The following is a 15,036-nucleotide window of genomic DNA, read 5'->3' on the forward strand; positions in this document are numbered from 1 at the left end:
ACTAGACTGGATTACCCCATTGCATTGGGCAAACCACAAAATCTCAGACCCCAGCATAAAACTAGTGACCAAGCCCTGGCCTGAAGCACAAGAAGCTTGGGACAGTACCCCTTATTCTGGAGGAGTAGAGCTCAACTTTAAAAGTCATGAAATAAGCTAAAAAAATAAGTAAGAAACAGAAAAGAGTCATGAGCACAGAAAGGTACTTTGGTTATAGGAAACATCAAAACACAAACTTAGAAGAGAACATCAATGGCAAAATGCTTATATGAGAAGCCTCAAAGGGTAAAATCAATTGATCTCAAGCTCAAAAAGTCCTCTTGAAAGAGCTCAAAAAATATTTAAAAGTCAAATAAGAGAGGTAGAAGAAAATGGGGGAATGACTTATGCAGGAGAAAAAAGTGAGCAGTTTGCAAAAGGAAGCACCAAAACTGACTGAAGAAACATTTCCTTGAGAGTAGAATTGTCAAAGTCAGAAAAAAAAAGCATATTCACTGAAGAATACAAGTAGAATTGGTTAACTGGAAAAGATGATACAAAAGTTACCTGAAGCACATAATTCATTAAACATTAGAATTGTGCAAGTGGAAGTTAATAACTTTATGAGACATCAAGAATCAGTCAAATAAAAAATTTTTAAAAATAAAAAATATAGGAAAATATGTCAAATACCTCATTGGAAAAATAACTGACCCGAAAATATCCAGCAGAAATAGTTTAAGAATTATTGGACTATCTGAAAGGCATGATCACACACACACACACACACACACACACACACACACACACACACACACACACACAATGGAATCTGCTCAGTATCTTTCAAGAAATTTCAAAGAAACCTGCCCTGATGTCCTAGACGCAGTTGGGAAAATACTCAACCAAGAAATCCACTAATCACCTTCTGGAAGAAATCTCCAAAATGAAAACTCCAAGAAATATTGTAGCCAAATTTCAGAATTATCAGATCAAAGAGAAAATACTGTAGGCAACTAGAAAGGAACAATTCAAATATCAAGGAGTCACAGTCAGAATTACACAGGATTTTAGCTCTTACATGAAGTGATCAGAGTGCTTGTAATATGATATTCCAGAAGCAAAATATTTTGGGTTATATCCAAGAATCCCAATACCCAGAACAATTGATCAGTTTTTCATAGAAAGCAATGGATGGTCAATGAAACTAGGGACTTTCAGACTTTTCTGATGAAAAAACCAGAGTAGACCAGAAAAATTCAATCTTCAAAAAAGCCCCAAGCGAAACATAAAAAGGTAAACAGAAAAGAAAAAAACAACAACTATTCAATAATGTTAAAATGTTTATATTCCTACATAGGAAGATGATACTTGTAACTCTTGAGAATTATATATCCCTATTATGACAGTCAGAAGTAGACCTAGATAGAGGGTGAGAGTATAAATTGACTTTGATGTGATGATGTAAAACAAAATAGTAAGAGATTAAAAAAAAGATTGTATTGGGAGAAGAGGCAAGGGAGTAGTAAAATAGGGTAAATTATATCACATGAAGAAGTGCCAAAGACCTATTAGAGGGGGAAAAGGAAAGGTATATAAGCATTGTTTGAATTTTTCTCTCAGAGAGAGAAAACATACATATTTAATTGGGTATAGAAATTTGTTTTACCTTATATGGAAGTGGGAGGGGGAAAGAAAAAGAAAAGAAAAAAGCAGTTTTTTTAAAAAGGGAGGACAAAAGGCTGAGTATAAGTTGTAAGAGAAAGGGGAAAGACAAGTTTAATAGAAGAGAGGGCAGACTGAGGTAGGTGCAGGTCAAAAGCAAAACACTGATGACGAGGGATAAGGTGAAATGAGAGAGAATAGTATAAATGGGAAAAATAGATTTGAAGGAAATACATTAATCATAACTGTGAATATGAATGGAATCAAATTTTTCACAAAACATAATTGGATAGCACAGGGGATTAAAAACTACAATATATTGTTTACAAAAAAAATGTTTTAAACATAAAGGTATACACATAGTACAGGTAAAAGGCTGGAACATACTATATCATGCTTCAGCTGGAGCTTAAAAAAAAAAAAAAAAAAAACAGAAGTAGCAGTTCTGATCTTAGGCCAAGCAAAAGCAAACATAAATATAATTAAAGAGATAAGGAAGGAACTATATCTTGCTTAATGGTACCATAGACAATGAAATAATAGCAATGTTAAATATATATACACCAAGTGGTATAGCATTCAAATTTTTAGAGGAGAAGTTAAATGAGTTACAGGAAGAAAAAAGCAGTCAAACCATGCTACTGAGGGACCCCCTCCCTCACAATGTGATAAATCTAACCACAGAATAAACAAGAAAGAATTTAAGGAGATGAATAGAATTCTAGAAAAAGTTAGATATGATAGATCTCTAGAGAAAATTCAATGGGGGTAGAAAGGAATATACCATTTTCTCAGCAGCACATGTCACCCTCAAAAAAACTGACTATATATTAGGGCATAAAAATCTCACAATCAAATTCAGAAAGGCAGAAATACTAAATGCATTCCTTTCAGATCATAATGTAATAAAAATATATACATATATATATATATATATATATATATATATATATATATATATATATATATATATATATATGTAGGGTTAAAGTTAACAAAATCATAGAAACAATCATTAATTCCATCCAAGAGAATGACCTTACATACCAAAATTTAAGGGATGCAGTCAAAGCAGTTTGTAGAGAAATTTTTATATCTTTAAGTGTTCATATGAATAAAATAGAGAAAAAGGAGATCAATGAATTGGGTAGGCAACTAAAAATATAGAAAAAACACAAATTAAAAATACCAAAGTAGAAATATTAAAATTTTAGGAGAGATTAATAAAGTTTAAAACAAACAAAAAAAACTATTAAATAAATAAAACTGAACCGATATTTACAAAGAAATTTTTTTTGTTAGTTTGATTGATTTGGTTAATTTTATTAAAAAAAAAAAAGAAATCTAAATGACCAGTCAAAAATGAAAACTATGAATAAGCCACCAATGAAAATTAAATCAATAAATGAGGAGTAATTTTGCCCAACTGTATATCAATGAATCTGACAATCTAAGTGAAATGGATGAATACGAACATTTATGTAAGATTATGTAAGATTAACTAACATAACAGAAAAAGAATATGATAAATGTTGGAGGTATGTGGGAAAACAGGACACTAATGCATTGTTGGTAGAGTTGTGGACTGATCCAAACATTCTGGAGATCAATACCTGGAACTATACCTACTAGACTATAAAACTGTTCATGTCACTTGATGCAGCAATACCACTATTAAATTTGCATCCCAAATGTGTGTAAACTGCTTGCACTTTTGTTTTTCTTCCCAGGTTATTTTTACCTTCTAAATTCAATTCTCCCTGTGCAACAAGAGAACTGTTCAGTTTTGCATATATATATTGTATCTAGGATATATTATAACATAACTAATATGTATAAGACTACTGGTCATCTAGGGGAGGGGTGGAGGGAGGGAAGTCAGAATAGAAGTGAGTGCAAGCGATAATGTTGTAAAAAATTACCAAGGCATATGTTCTGTCAATAAAAATTTATAATAAAAAAAATCTATATCCCAAACAGATCATAGAAAATAGAAAAGAACCCACATTTACAAAACTATTTATAGTAGCTTTTTTGTGTGTGGTTGAAATTGATGGTATGACCATAAATTGGGGAATGGCTGAACAAGCTATGGTTCATGAATGTAATGGAATACTATTGTGCTATAAGAAATGATGAGGGGCCAGCTAGGTGGTGCAGTGGATAGAGCACCAGTCCTGAATTCAGGAAGACCTGAGTTCAAATCTAATCTCAGACACTTAGCACTTCCTAGCTGCAAATCACTTAACCCCAGCCTCAGGGGAAAAAAAAAAGAAAGAAAATAAAAAAGAAATGATGAGCAGGAGGATTTCAGAGGAAAACAAAAAACTTGGAAAAACTTACATAAAATGATGTTGAATGAAGAAGCAGGAGAATACTATATGTAACAATAATAACTGTGTTATGATCAACTATGATAGACTTAACTCTTTCATCAATATAGTGGTCCAAGAGAATTCCAAAAGATTTGTGATAGAAAATATCATCCACATTCAAAGAAAGAACTGTGGATTTTGAATGCAAAGTGAAGTATACTATTTTCATTTTCATATTTGTTTTTTTTCCTTCCTTGTGATTTCATGGAAATAATGTTTAATATGATTTTACATGTATCGCCTGTATCAGAATGGCTGTTCTCTTGGGAAAGGGGAGGGAAGAAGGATAGAAGGGAAGGAGAAAAATTTGTAACTCAAAATCTTACAAAAATGAATGTTAAAAACTATTTTTACATGTAATTAAAAAAAAACTAAATGCTATTAAGTACAAAACAAACAAATAAATATAGCTTGGGCAAAAGTTAAACTATAATTTTTAGAAAAGATGAATCAAACATTTTAAGGGGGAAAACTTTTTATGAATTAAATTTGATTTCTTGAAAGAAAAAGTGGAAAAGAAATAAGAGTTATAGAAAAGAGAAGTGTAAAGAAAATTAATAGTTTGGCACAACTTAAAATAGAACCCAGGCAACTCATCTCAAGAAATCATAAAAATATTAAAACTGTCCAGATTCCTTAGAGACAGAGGGAAAAGTAGAAACATATGGGATCTACTATGTATCTCCTGAAATATACCCCAAAAAGAAGATCCCCCCAGAATATTATGGCCAAAATGTAGAAAGAGTCCAGAAAATACAACCAGAAAGCAAGAATTCAAGTATTGAGGATTGTTATGGGCCAGAACTTGAAACAAGGTACTAAGTCAATGGAATTGATAGAGACAATAGTTATCTAATTTAGCATGGTGCTTAACAGTTCTCTAGTTCAGTACATGTACTATAGTTCTACAAGATTCACATCTTTGATAAGAGAGCATATATAAGCCAGGAGCCTCAGCCAGGATTCAGTAAGGGAGATTCAGAAGCCAGAGAAGGCAGGCAGAAGTTCAAGCTCTCAGAACCAAGGTGAGACTGAAAGGTTCTCCAGAAGTTGCCCAGCCCCAGGAAGGAGATAATAAAGGATCTGGACTATAAGAAAGCTAACCAGGTGGAAGGAAAGGAGACAAGACTTGGAAAGAGACAATAACAATAAAGGATTTGGACTTTAATCCCTGGGACCTCATGTGGTAATTACTGAACTGAAACGAAGGCTGCCTCCAGAGACCCCAAGAAAACCTCAACAGAGAATACTACATTTTAGAGAAGAATATTACAGAGGATCTACATTAAGAATCACATTAAATTTAGTAGCCATCAGAATAAAGGAGCAGAAAATGTAGAATATCACATTCCAGAAGGCAAGGGATATATGCTTACAACCAGGAAAAAGTTACACAATAAAACTGAGTATAATTCTACAGATGAGGGAAAGTTGGATTTTTAATAAAATAAAAGAAAATTCCACTGTTCATTATGAAAATATCAGAGCTACAAAAAACCCTTGAAATGCAAACACAGAAATTAAGATAAACATGAAAATATAAACATGATCACATAACCATGAGAAAAAATTTTAAAGGGTGAATTTTTTGCATTTGAATAGGCAGAGAAGATACTTATAAGTTCTCTGACAATCCTATCACCATTAAGAATTATTTCAGGAGTCTACTTAGAGGATTAGGAATGGTTCTGTCATGTTTTGATGATCTTAAAGGAATAATTGAAGAAAGAGAAATATATTAAGACAGACTAAGAAAGAAGAAAAATGAGATTAAAAAGTTTCATATATTTCAGGTACAAAAGTAGAAATTTATAAATAAGAAATGCTTGGGAGGAATAGGTGAAACTTGAACCTCACTGGTCATCTGAACTGGTTGAAAGAGTGAAGGATACACTCACAGTTTGGGTACAGAAAAATATTGCACTTAACTTGGTAATAGGAGAGAAAAAACAGATGGTAGAAGAGAGGAGTATAAGTAAAAAGGAATATAAATTAGGGGGTAATTCATTCTGAGCAAAATAAAATCAAAGTTTATACAAAAATATATCATTTTGGGGGGTAGCAAGAAATTTAAAAATGAAGAATCATCATAATTGGAGAATAACTGAACAAGTCATGGTGCATAATTATGGTAGAAAAACTATTGCTTTGGAAGAAACTATAAAGGGCATGGTTTCAGAAAAAAACTGGAACCAACTATTTGTACTGATACAGTTTGAAGTGAATCAGAAAAAAATAATATTCTCTCTCTGTCTCTCTCCCCTCTTTTCATATCTCCATATACACACACACACACACACACACACACACACACACACACACACACACACACACACATCCTTACAACACTATTGTAGACTGACAGCATAGAAAGACTTAGAAATTCTGATGGTGCAATGGCCAAGCAGAATTCCAAAGGATATGTGATGAAACATATGCCCACTACCTAATATGTGAGGAAATCAGTGTACAGATAGAAACTTTTTTGGCACCAATATCGCCATTCATTTTGCTTGATTATACATGTTTTTAAAAGGGTTTTGTTTTTCTTTCTTTCTCAATTTGGGAGGGTTTAGAGGGATTTTGGGGTTTTTTTGGATTGATTTAAAAAAAGAAAATTTAATTAAAATAATTAAAAATGATGATGAATTTTCTCAAGCATTATCAAAAATTAAAAAAAAAATTACTTACAGAAAGTTGTCCTGGTAAGACCTGAGGGGCATCCTTTAGTGCTCCAGGACTAGTTGGAGAAATTACAGAAATGGAAGGTCTTTCCATCTTTTGAGATTCGAAAGAACTTGAACCTGAAATAAGAGAAAAAATACAAAAGATAATCCTGATAAAATATGGCCAAATAAAATTACAACAAATACATTTTTCTAAAATACAACTGATGCCTATTGAAGACCTAAACTTACAAAGGCGTAGGTCTCCCACTTCATCCTGTGCCATCTCCAATTGGCCTAACATATATCTGACCACTGGACCCAGATAACTCTGGAGGATAAAATGAGGCAGGTGACAGTTCTCTCTCACTTAAATCCAATTCACTTGCATATCATGGCACTAATGCTCTTCAAGAATAAAGGACAAAACAATAACAACCAGGTATATACTATATACTATAATTTTTTTGATTTTGGAAAACTACCTAAAACAAGAGATTCATACTATGAAATTCTTGGTGAGTGTTTTAAATATGGTTAATTGACATTTATAAGAGGTACTATTTAAGAGATATATTTAAAATGTAAGAAATGAGTTCAACATTCACTTTGAATTACCAGACTTTAGCTACATGTACTATTCTTTATGTTTATTAGCATTAAACAGAACCTAGGGCAATTATACATGAAGGTGAGGATGGTGGTAGATACAATTAATGATAATGAAAGTGTTCATTCAATCACATTGGTAGAATGATTAGATCTGAGTTACCTTCATTGTAAAATTGTAATAAATTTGACAGGAAATGTAATTCCTAATTAGCAAATGATCTTAGTTTTATTCATCCTTTTCTTGGTTTTATTCAATTTCTTAGTAGAATGGCTACAAAAGAAATCTCTAAAATCTGTGGTTACAGTCAAATGGTGTCTCTAGTGGTTCACAGAGAGTACAAAAGTAGTTTCTGAAAAATGAAGGAAAATTCTGGATTCTATTATACACTTGGATTTAATGATCAACCAAGGGTATTTGGATGCTATTTAAAGTTTCAAATTAATTTTCATTTGGATTTTTATCATATTTCATTATATAGACTATATTTCAGAAACAAGGGGAGTTGCTAATTAAAACTGTCTCACATCTAGAGATATTTGGTACACAGAGTAGAGTGGGTTAGAAATGTAAGGATAAATATTTCACAAATTCAAATGTATTCACAATCTTACTGAATGTCACATTTTATGATTTCACAAATTTTCCCTTTAAAAGTATCTTTAATGATGATATAGGTTATGATATATGAGTTATTATTACCAGAATGAGGATTAAATGGAATATTATCCTTATTGTTATGAAATAGAAAAATTGATAAATAGAAATAGAAAAATTGGTAAATCTTCATTATAAATTTTCCCTGGGGTCTATGTTATAGTTATCAAATGGATAAAAACTTATAAGAAACACTTTCATTCATGTTTTCATTTTTTATTTTGTTCATACCTGCCTTTTAAAAATATTTATTGGTCACCTTCCATGTTTAACATACAAGGATGATGAGATATAAAGAATAAAAGATGAATCCTCATTTAAAATGAACTCCTTCTCACTAAAATAATTTAGTTGGATAAGGGAGGGTCAGTATGCTTTTCTATATTATATAAAAGAGTAAATTGTAAGTCATGTAATTTTTCAGTGCCCTACTTGCTAATATTCATTGACAGAGAGGGTTTCTTCTCATGCATGAAAAATAATGCTCCAGTGCTAGATATATTAACTTTGAGGGAAAAAGCATTATTAAAGTATATGCCTATAATTACACACAATGGGGAGAAAAGGGACCATAAATTGTAATAAGTAGAAATTCATTGGTCTCTAAAAACAATCATGACTTTCTGTACTCCCAATACATTCTATCTCCATATTTAGTCATGGCTTATGGGCCTCTACTTGCCTATATGCCAGTGTCCTTGAACCAACTATCCATTCTCTTGTTCTCAATAATTAAGAGAGGGGTAGTAAATGAATTCAAAAGATATAACTCTAAAAATAGAAAGAATGATTTTAGATGAATGAATTAATCAAAAAAAGTCTTCATACTCACTAGATTCTAATGGAGGATGGGAACTCTCGGGAATCCTTGGAATGTCACTAAAAAGAAACAGTTTGTATTTTTAAAATCAGCCAAATTCAGCCCATGAATCTAAAAGTCTCTTAGTTACATTTAGTTTCAATATGATAGCATAATTCTTTTGAGATTTAAAAAGGAGTGGCAATGGAACAGTTACTGTAAAGGCAGCTACTAATGTGCATGAATGTTACACACTACACAAAATTGCATTTACCAAAGGAAGACCTCAAAGATCAAAATAATAAAACTTTCTTTTACAATGACAACAATCACATTAATATTGTGACAAACATTGTCACAATATTTTTACTACCAAAACAGTAGGTTTTGGAAACAAGAAATGTTCAAGTACTGCTAATACTAATGTTACTCTAGAAAGATAAATCAGAATGAGACAAATTATGTGACTCAATAGTAGGCTTTACAAATACATCTGAAAGAGTTTACTGAATGAAACTGATGGAAAATATCTTTAAAATTAAAACAAAAAAGAAAGTGTGGATGATGTGGGCAAAGTTAAGCCTGAAAATGATGAGGTGCTTTGAAAATTAAAATCAAGCTTGCAACATAAAAAGCTCAAAATTACATATATGCCTTATATAGAGAGAACTCTATATATGAAGTATACCTAAATATACTATTGTATGGCTATTTACCACATAATGAGAAAGTAGCATTCAATCCATTGTAAAATTCTACAGATCTCAATATCATCATATTATTCTTGAAAGACTAGTATTTGATATGGCATATTCTTAGTTTAATTATAACCTACAAAAATCCTTGATGAACCGGACCTAGGTACTCCACTACCTATAACTATGACTTGCATTTTGCTTTATAAAAAGATTACAATCAACTTAACAAAGGAAAAAATGCTATCGGGAGAGCACAGAAGACTGATATTGACATGACTAATTGAAATAGATTGAAATTTGGACCTAGAAAGATAATCCTCTGTGGAGTATTAAAAAAAACAAAAAAACAAAAAACAAACAAACAAACAAACAAAAAAACCTAACCACTTACCTAAAGTCAATATCTGCAGAATGAATTCACAAGTAAGGAATTTAGTGGATCAGCTCTCATATTCTGACATTAGATCAGCAGGTTAAACGAGATGCAATAATGCATTGTGGTTTAGCAAAAGTAGAAATTTTAATTCATCTCTAATAACTTATTTCTCCTCACATCTTGCCTTTGATGAGATGAAAATAATTATCTTATTTCTCCTACACACTTTCAAAACTGCCTCTAGGATGATGCTGTGGTCCAGTCAAGATTTTAAATATTTCATGAATTATAGAATTTATCTTTATATCTTATTATAGTTTATTCAAATGGCCTACATTTAATAGCTAGGTCAAGATTAACTATATTCTTATTAATTCAAATGAGATAGGAGTTACCTTAAAAATCAGTGCTCTGTAAAATTGTCAGTTGAGTCTTTGGAAAATTTAATTTGAATGGCAGTATTAAAGAATGAAATCTAGACCACAGAATACTATTACGAACCTGTAATTTATTAAAGATTCTGGGGCAGGATTTCAAAATGCTTTATTTTCACTTTAAATGTAAATCTTTTTCAAAAATGACCTAATGGTTGTTACTTTGCTAATCCTTCTAGTTAGTATATGTTTGATGACATATGTTGGAAAAATCTGAGAACTATTATGAAATTGCAGGTGAACCAAGCACCTCAGGACATCCATCTATGTAACAAAATGGTAGATATTGCCAATATATCAAATTTTCCACTATCAAACTATTCTTATAAGTTAGTCAAAAGATATATTTGAACTTATTCTCAGAGTTATCCTTTAATCAGGATCTGATAAAAGTCTCTGAAGAAATATTTATCTCCTTTTATAAAGTCATTAACAGTTTTGAATTAAACTATAATAAATGTGTTCTTCTAATACTTCTGTAATTTCTTCTTTGGATAGAAAATGAAGGTACCTTTACAAAGATGTCTATTTCCATATATTCTTTTGATTTTATATTTTTAACAGGACTAATTTTTGGTGTGTCAATAGTTTCTTTTTAATTTTTTGATTATACCAGTTTTATATTATTACAATGTGATTTAGTTGTCTTTTATGATTGTAAATAGCCAAGAATCAATAATACTTTAGATATATTCTTTCAGTAGCCCTGACCACCTGAATGCATTTTGGCAATATCTTTGCCATATAATTCCTTCATCTTTATTTCTATATTTACAGTCCCTCTTCCAAAATTACTTACCTCTTTCCCAGCCCCATATTTGCCTCAGCTCAAGAACACATGTAATATAAAACTAATATAAATTATATATTAATAATATGCTAGAAATCTGGATAGAGAGAAAGCATAATACTATTGCAAAATTCCTTATTGTTGTACTCTATATAGTCATCATTTAAATTTTGGTTTCTAACAAGGCCTTGACTTTATTTTTTTTAAATTTTCATTTTTACTTAAAGAAAACTAGAAGTATATTGTCAATATATTTGATTATAGATAATATAGTTCAATTATTTGACAATTTGAAATAATAATGTGTTTGTACATGTGTTTTATAGTGCAAATATCCATGAAAAGAATAATAATTTAACCTACATAGGTACTTTTTCAGCAAAATTTTGAGCTGTAGCCCAACAATACACAAAGTAGAAAATGTAAAGAAAATATTTTTCTCCATCAATGTGCTCAAATATTAAATGAGTTGTAATCAGCAACTTCAAAATGTCATCTCAAACTGTAGGTGATCAAAAAGAATAATCACTCTAAACACTGTAGTCATACTTAACTAAAAAAAAAAAAAAAAAAAAAAAAAAAAAAAAAAAAAAAAGATAAAAGTTGGACCAGTATGGCATTTATGCACCTCTTTTGGGACATATCTCTTATTCATAGAGAATAAAAATATGCTATATTTCAGAACAAGCTTACGCAGGTTCAAATTTGATTCTCAAAATTAAATTATTTCATTTTTCTTGAGTAGACTGTAAGCTCCTTGAGGGCATGATCAGTTTTTATTTTTGTCTTTGCATCCTCAGCATCTAGTTCAGTGCCTGACATACAGTAGGCACTTAAAATGCTTGTTAAGTTATTGGATTTACTTGAATTATGTTATTTATTTTTATAGAGTTAACATTTAAAATATTCAAATTGAAAAACAAGTCTTTTTTATCTTTTACAAAATCATCTACCTTTAAAAGAAATCTATACTTAATCCTTATGTAAAGATATACAATAAAGCATTCTTTTCTTATAGTCTATAAATTAAAGAGGTAGAAGCTATTACCTTAAAAGGTTTGTTATGGCATTAGGCTAAAATTGTTAAATTTCAATGTCCATAGCAAGTAGAATTAATGGATGCCCCCTTTTTCTAGTAACACAAAGGACAAAATTTGTATTACTAGGAGTCCATAATGTGTGATTTGGAAATGGATTTCATTCTCATTTCATAAAAATAAGCTCATAATTCTGTGACATTTAGCCTTATCAGAACTTAAATCCTCTAAGTGTAGTAAAAAAAAATCAGTATATAGTTCTAAAGAATTGTTGTTTTTTTTTTAAATCCAGTATATGTGCCCATATTTGAAGAAAATATCATCCACATAACAGGTATTATATGAATGTATAAACTTCTTTTTAAAACCCTGTTAATACATGTAATTTACTAAACTTAAGAAGCAAGTTTTTTTTTTTAGCCTTACCCAATAGGCCTTGAAACAATAATTTCAACTTGAGGTTCTGATTTTGATTCTAAAATAATGTTGTAAACTTCTTCATTTGTAGCTCCAGGCAGGGGTTTACCATTCCATTCTAGAACTTCATCCCCTTGAATTTAAAAAAAAGGGTATTTTTTTACCTTATGATTTTTCTTTTCTTTTTTTTTTCTTTTCTATCTTTTAAAACTTTTTAAACAAATAATGCAAAACATATACAAATATATTTTAGTTAGCTAAGCTCCACTAATATAAAACAAAGTCTCACACCATGGAAACTTGTTAAACTGAATTTCCAAGCCTCTAAGAACTTTATTTATTTATTTACTAATTTATTTTGCAGTCTCTTGCAAGCAATATGATACATGATGTTCTTGATATATTTTAGATGAATCAGCAATAATCAAAACAGCTGCCTTGTCCTACAGATGGAATTAGCATATTTCAGCTTGAAGGGATCTTTTAGGCAGCAAATATCACAACCTCTGGGTGAGGATACAATTACAACTAGACTTTTACACACAAATCCTAGTATTCTGTTTTTTTTAAAATTGTTTTTGTTTTTTTCAACAGCACATAATATTGCTAAGTGCAAAATTTCTGGTCCTAAGATGCTATATAGTCTTCGCCAGATGCACAAAAGAATAAAGATGAGTGAAAAGATTTTAAGGCCACAAACAGTTTAACCTAGGTAGCTATGGCAAGATAACGAAGCAAGCGGATGTAAAACTGTTGCATGAGGGCTAACCCATTTCCAGATGTTAAAAATACATAATTCTACATATGATATCATTTTGTTAGAATTAAGTTACAAAAATAAAATGTTTTATAAAAGTAATTTTGAAGTAACATCAATATAAATCAACATAAACATTGGAAAATATTTTTATTAAGAATAAACTAAGGAGTTCTCAACATCAGAATACAATTTAAACATTTTTATTTAATATACTCGTGAGAGCTAATGAATTTTTCTCCTAAATGAAAAGTAATAAAAAATAATCTGGAGGCACTTAAAAGTACATTTTTAACAGTCCATACAATCTTTCATTTGAAAAATCTATATAAATATACATTTGATCTTTTTTTTTTTTCAGATTTAAATGAGCTCTTCCCCAATGTGATATGGAAAAAACTGACTTTTCTATAATTGATGGTAAATTGGGTTCACTAATGCATCATAATCTTTTAAGCCTAAAAGAAATCAGAAGTTATTTAACTTCAAAAAAAAAATTCTTATAAACTGTGAAACTCTAAGACAAATTTGAAAAGCATTATGCTATTTCTGTTTATTGAAACCATTTCTTTTTATCTTGTATTATTGAAGAAATGGTAGCAATTGAATAACTCCATATGATAATTAATTTAAAAATTTTATCTATTTTATTTAATATTTCCCCCAGTTACATTTAAAAACAAACAAAAAATCAATTATGATAATTATTTTAAAAGGACCTTATGTGTACCCTTTGAGAGAAGCTGATATGGAAAAGTATATTAGGGATTTATTAATAATGTAACAAAAATAATCCTTCCCTTTACAAAAGGCTCTTTGAAAATTACCTTTAAACATCAAGGTCCCCCTAGTGAATTTCATTGCTCATTTTCATTGACCATTTAATTGGGAAATATAAAGCAGTAAATGTAAAAGTAAAAGCAATTAGTGATCATAGATTACTGTGAATAAAATAGATAAGGTAAAACTCTACTTAGATAAAACACCATTGGAATTGTGAAATGGAAAGCATAATTCATTTTTTAAAGTATTGTATTTATGTGCATTTTACTACCACAGTGGAAACCATGACAAATTGGTTATCAGACTGATCTCAGAGCCAAGAAGACCTGGAAAAAATTCTATCTTTCAAACACCTACTTACTAAGTGTTTGACTTTGGGTAAGTCATGAAACTTCCCAGTTAGGCATATCTCTTAGACTATAACTTGTAGAAAACTTGCAAACTTGAATTGTAGAGGGAATTTTTACCTTTGGGAGTTCTAACAATAAAATTGCAAGTAAATTCCCTATCCTCCTTTCTATCACATACCCTTATTATAAAAAGAGGACTATAGTTAAATTGTTTATGCATATTAGCAGTAAATTTTATCATTTTTGATGGGTTTTTTTTCCTTGACAAACTGCTGTCAAAAACAAAAACACTGGGGAACTGATATTTAAAGGAAACCTGTAAGATTCCTCCCAAAAAAAGAAGGATCTTTTTTCAATGCCCAATGGACATCACTGCTTGGTTGATATCTTCTGAAAATCAAGATTTTTATCATTGAGTTTTCTTAGACAGGGCAAAGCTGTATGTCAGGCTTTACTCATTTTGAGGCTGGTATTCCATTCACTAAACTAGCACATGCTCAGCTTGTGGCCTACATGTGGGTATTCAAAAATTGATTATCTTCCTTATGTTGCATGTTGCATCATAATTGGTCTCTGAAAAGAACTGGCATGGAGTCCCAGCACTTCTTCACAAACTAAACAGCAGATAGAGCAAAATCTCTGA

General features: G+C 30.5%; 1 protein-coding gene across 46 annotated transcripts in view; it reads right to left on the minus strand.

Annotated features, from left to right (window-relative positions):
• The window catches only part of RIMS1 (regulating synaptic membrane exocytosis 1), a 621,810-nt gene that overhangs the window by 223,889 nt on the left and 382,885 nt on the right, over window positions 1–15,036 (minus strand). For 45 of the 46 annotated variants that reach the window (XM_074310533.1, XM_074310539.1, XM_074310538.1 and 42 more), the window contains 3 exons: window positions 12,513–12,636; window positions 8,785–8,831; window positions 6,711–6,823 (listed from right to left, as the gene is read on the minus strand). In XM_074310533.1, the coding sequence (XP_074166634.1) occupies window positions 6,711–6,823; window positions 8,785–8,831; window positions 12,513–12,636 (284 nt within the window). The remainder of the gene's footprint in view (window positions 1–6,710; window positions 6,824–8,784; window positions 8,832–12,512; window positions 12,637–15,036) is intronic. The other variant, XM_074310548.1, reaches the window with a different exon arrangement.

This window comes from Sminthopsis crassicaudata, chromosome 4 (assembly GCF_048593235.1).
Source record: "Sminthopsis crassicaudata isolate SCR6 chromosome 4, ASM4859323v1, whole genome shotgun sequence".
Taxonomy (NCBI): Eukaryota; Metazoa; Chordata; class Mammalia; order Dasyuromorphia; family Dasyuridae; genus Sminthopsis; species Sminthopsis crassicaudata.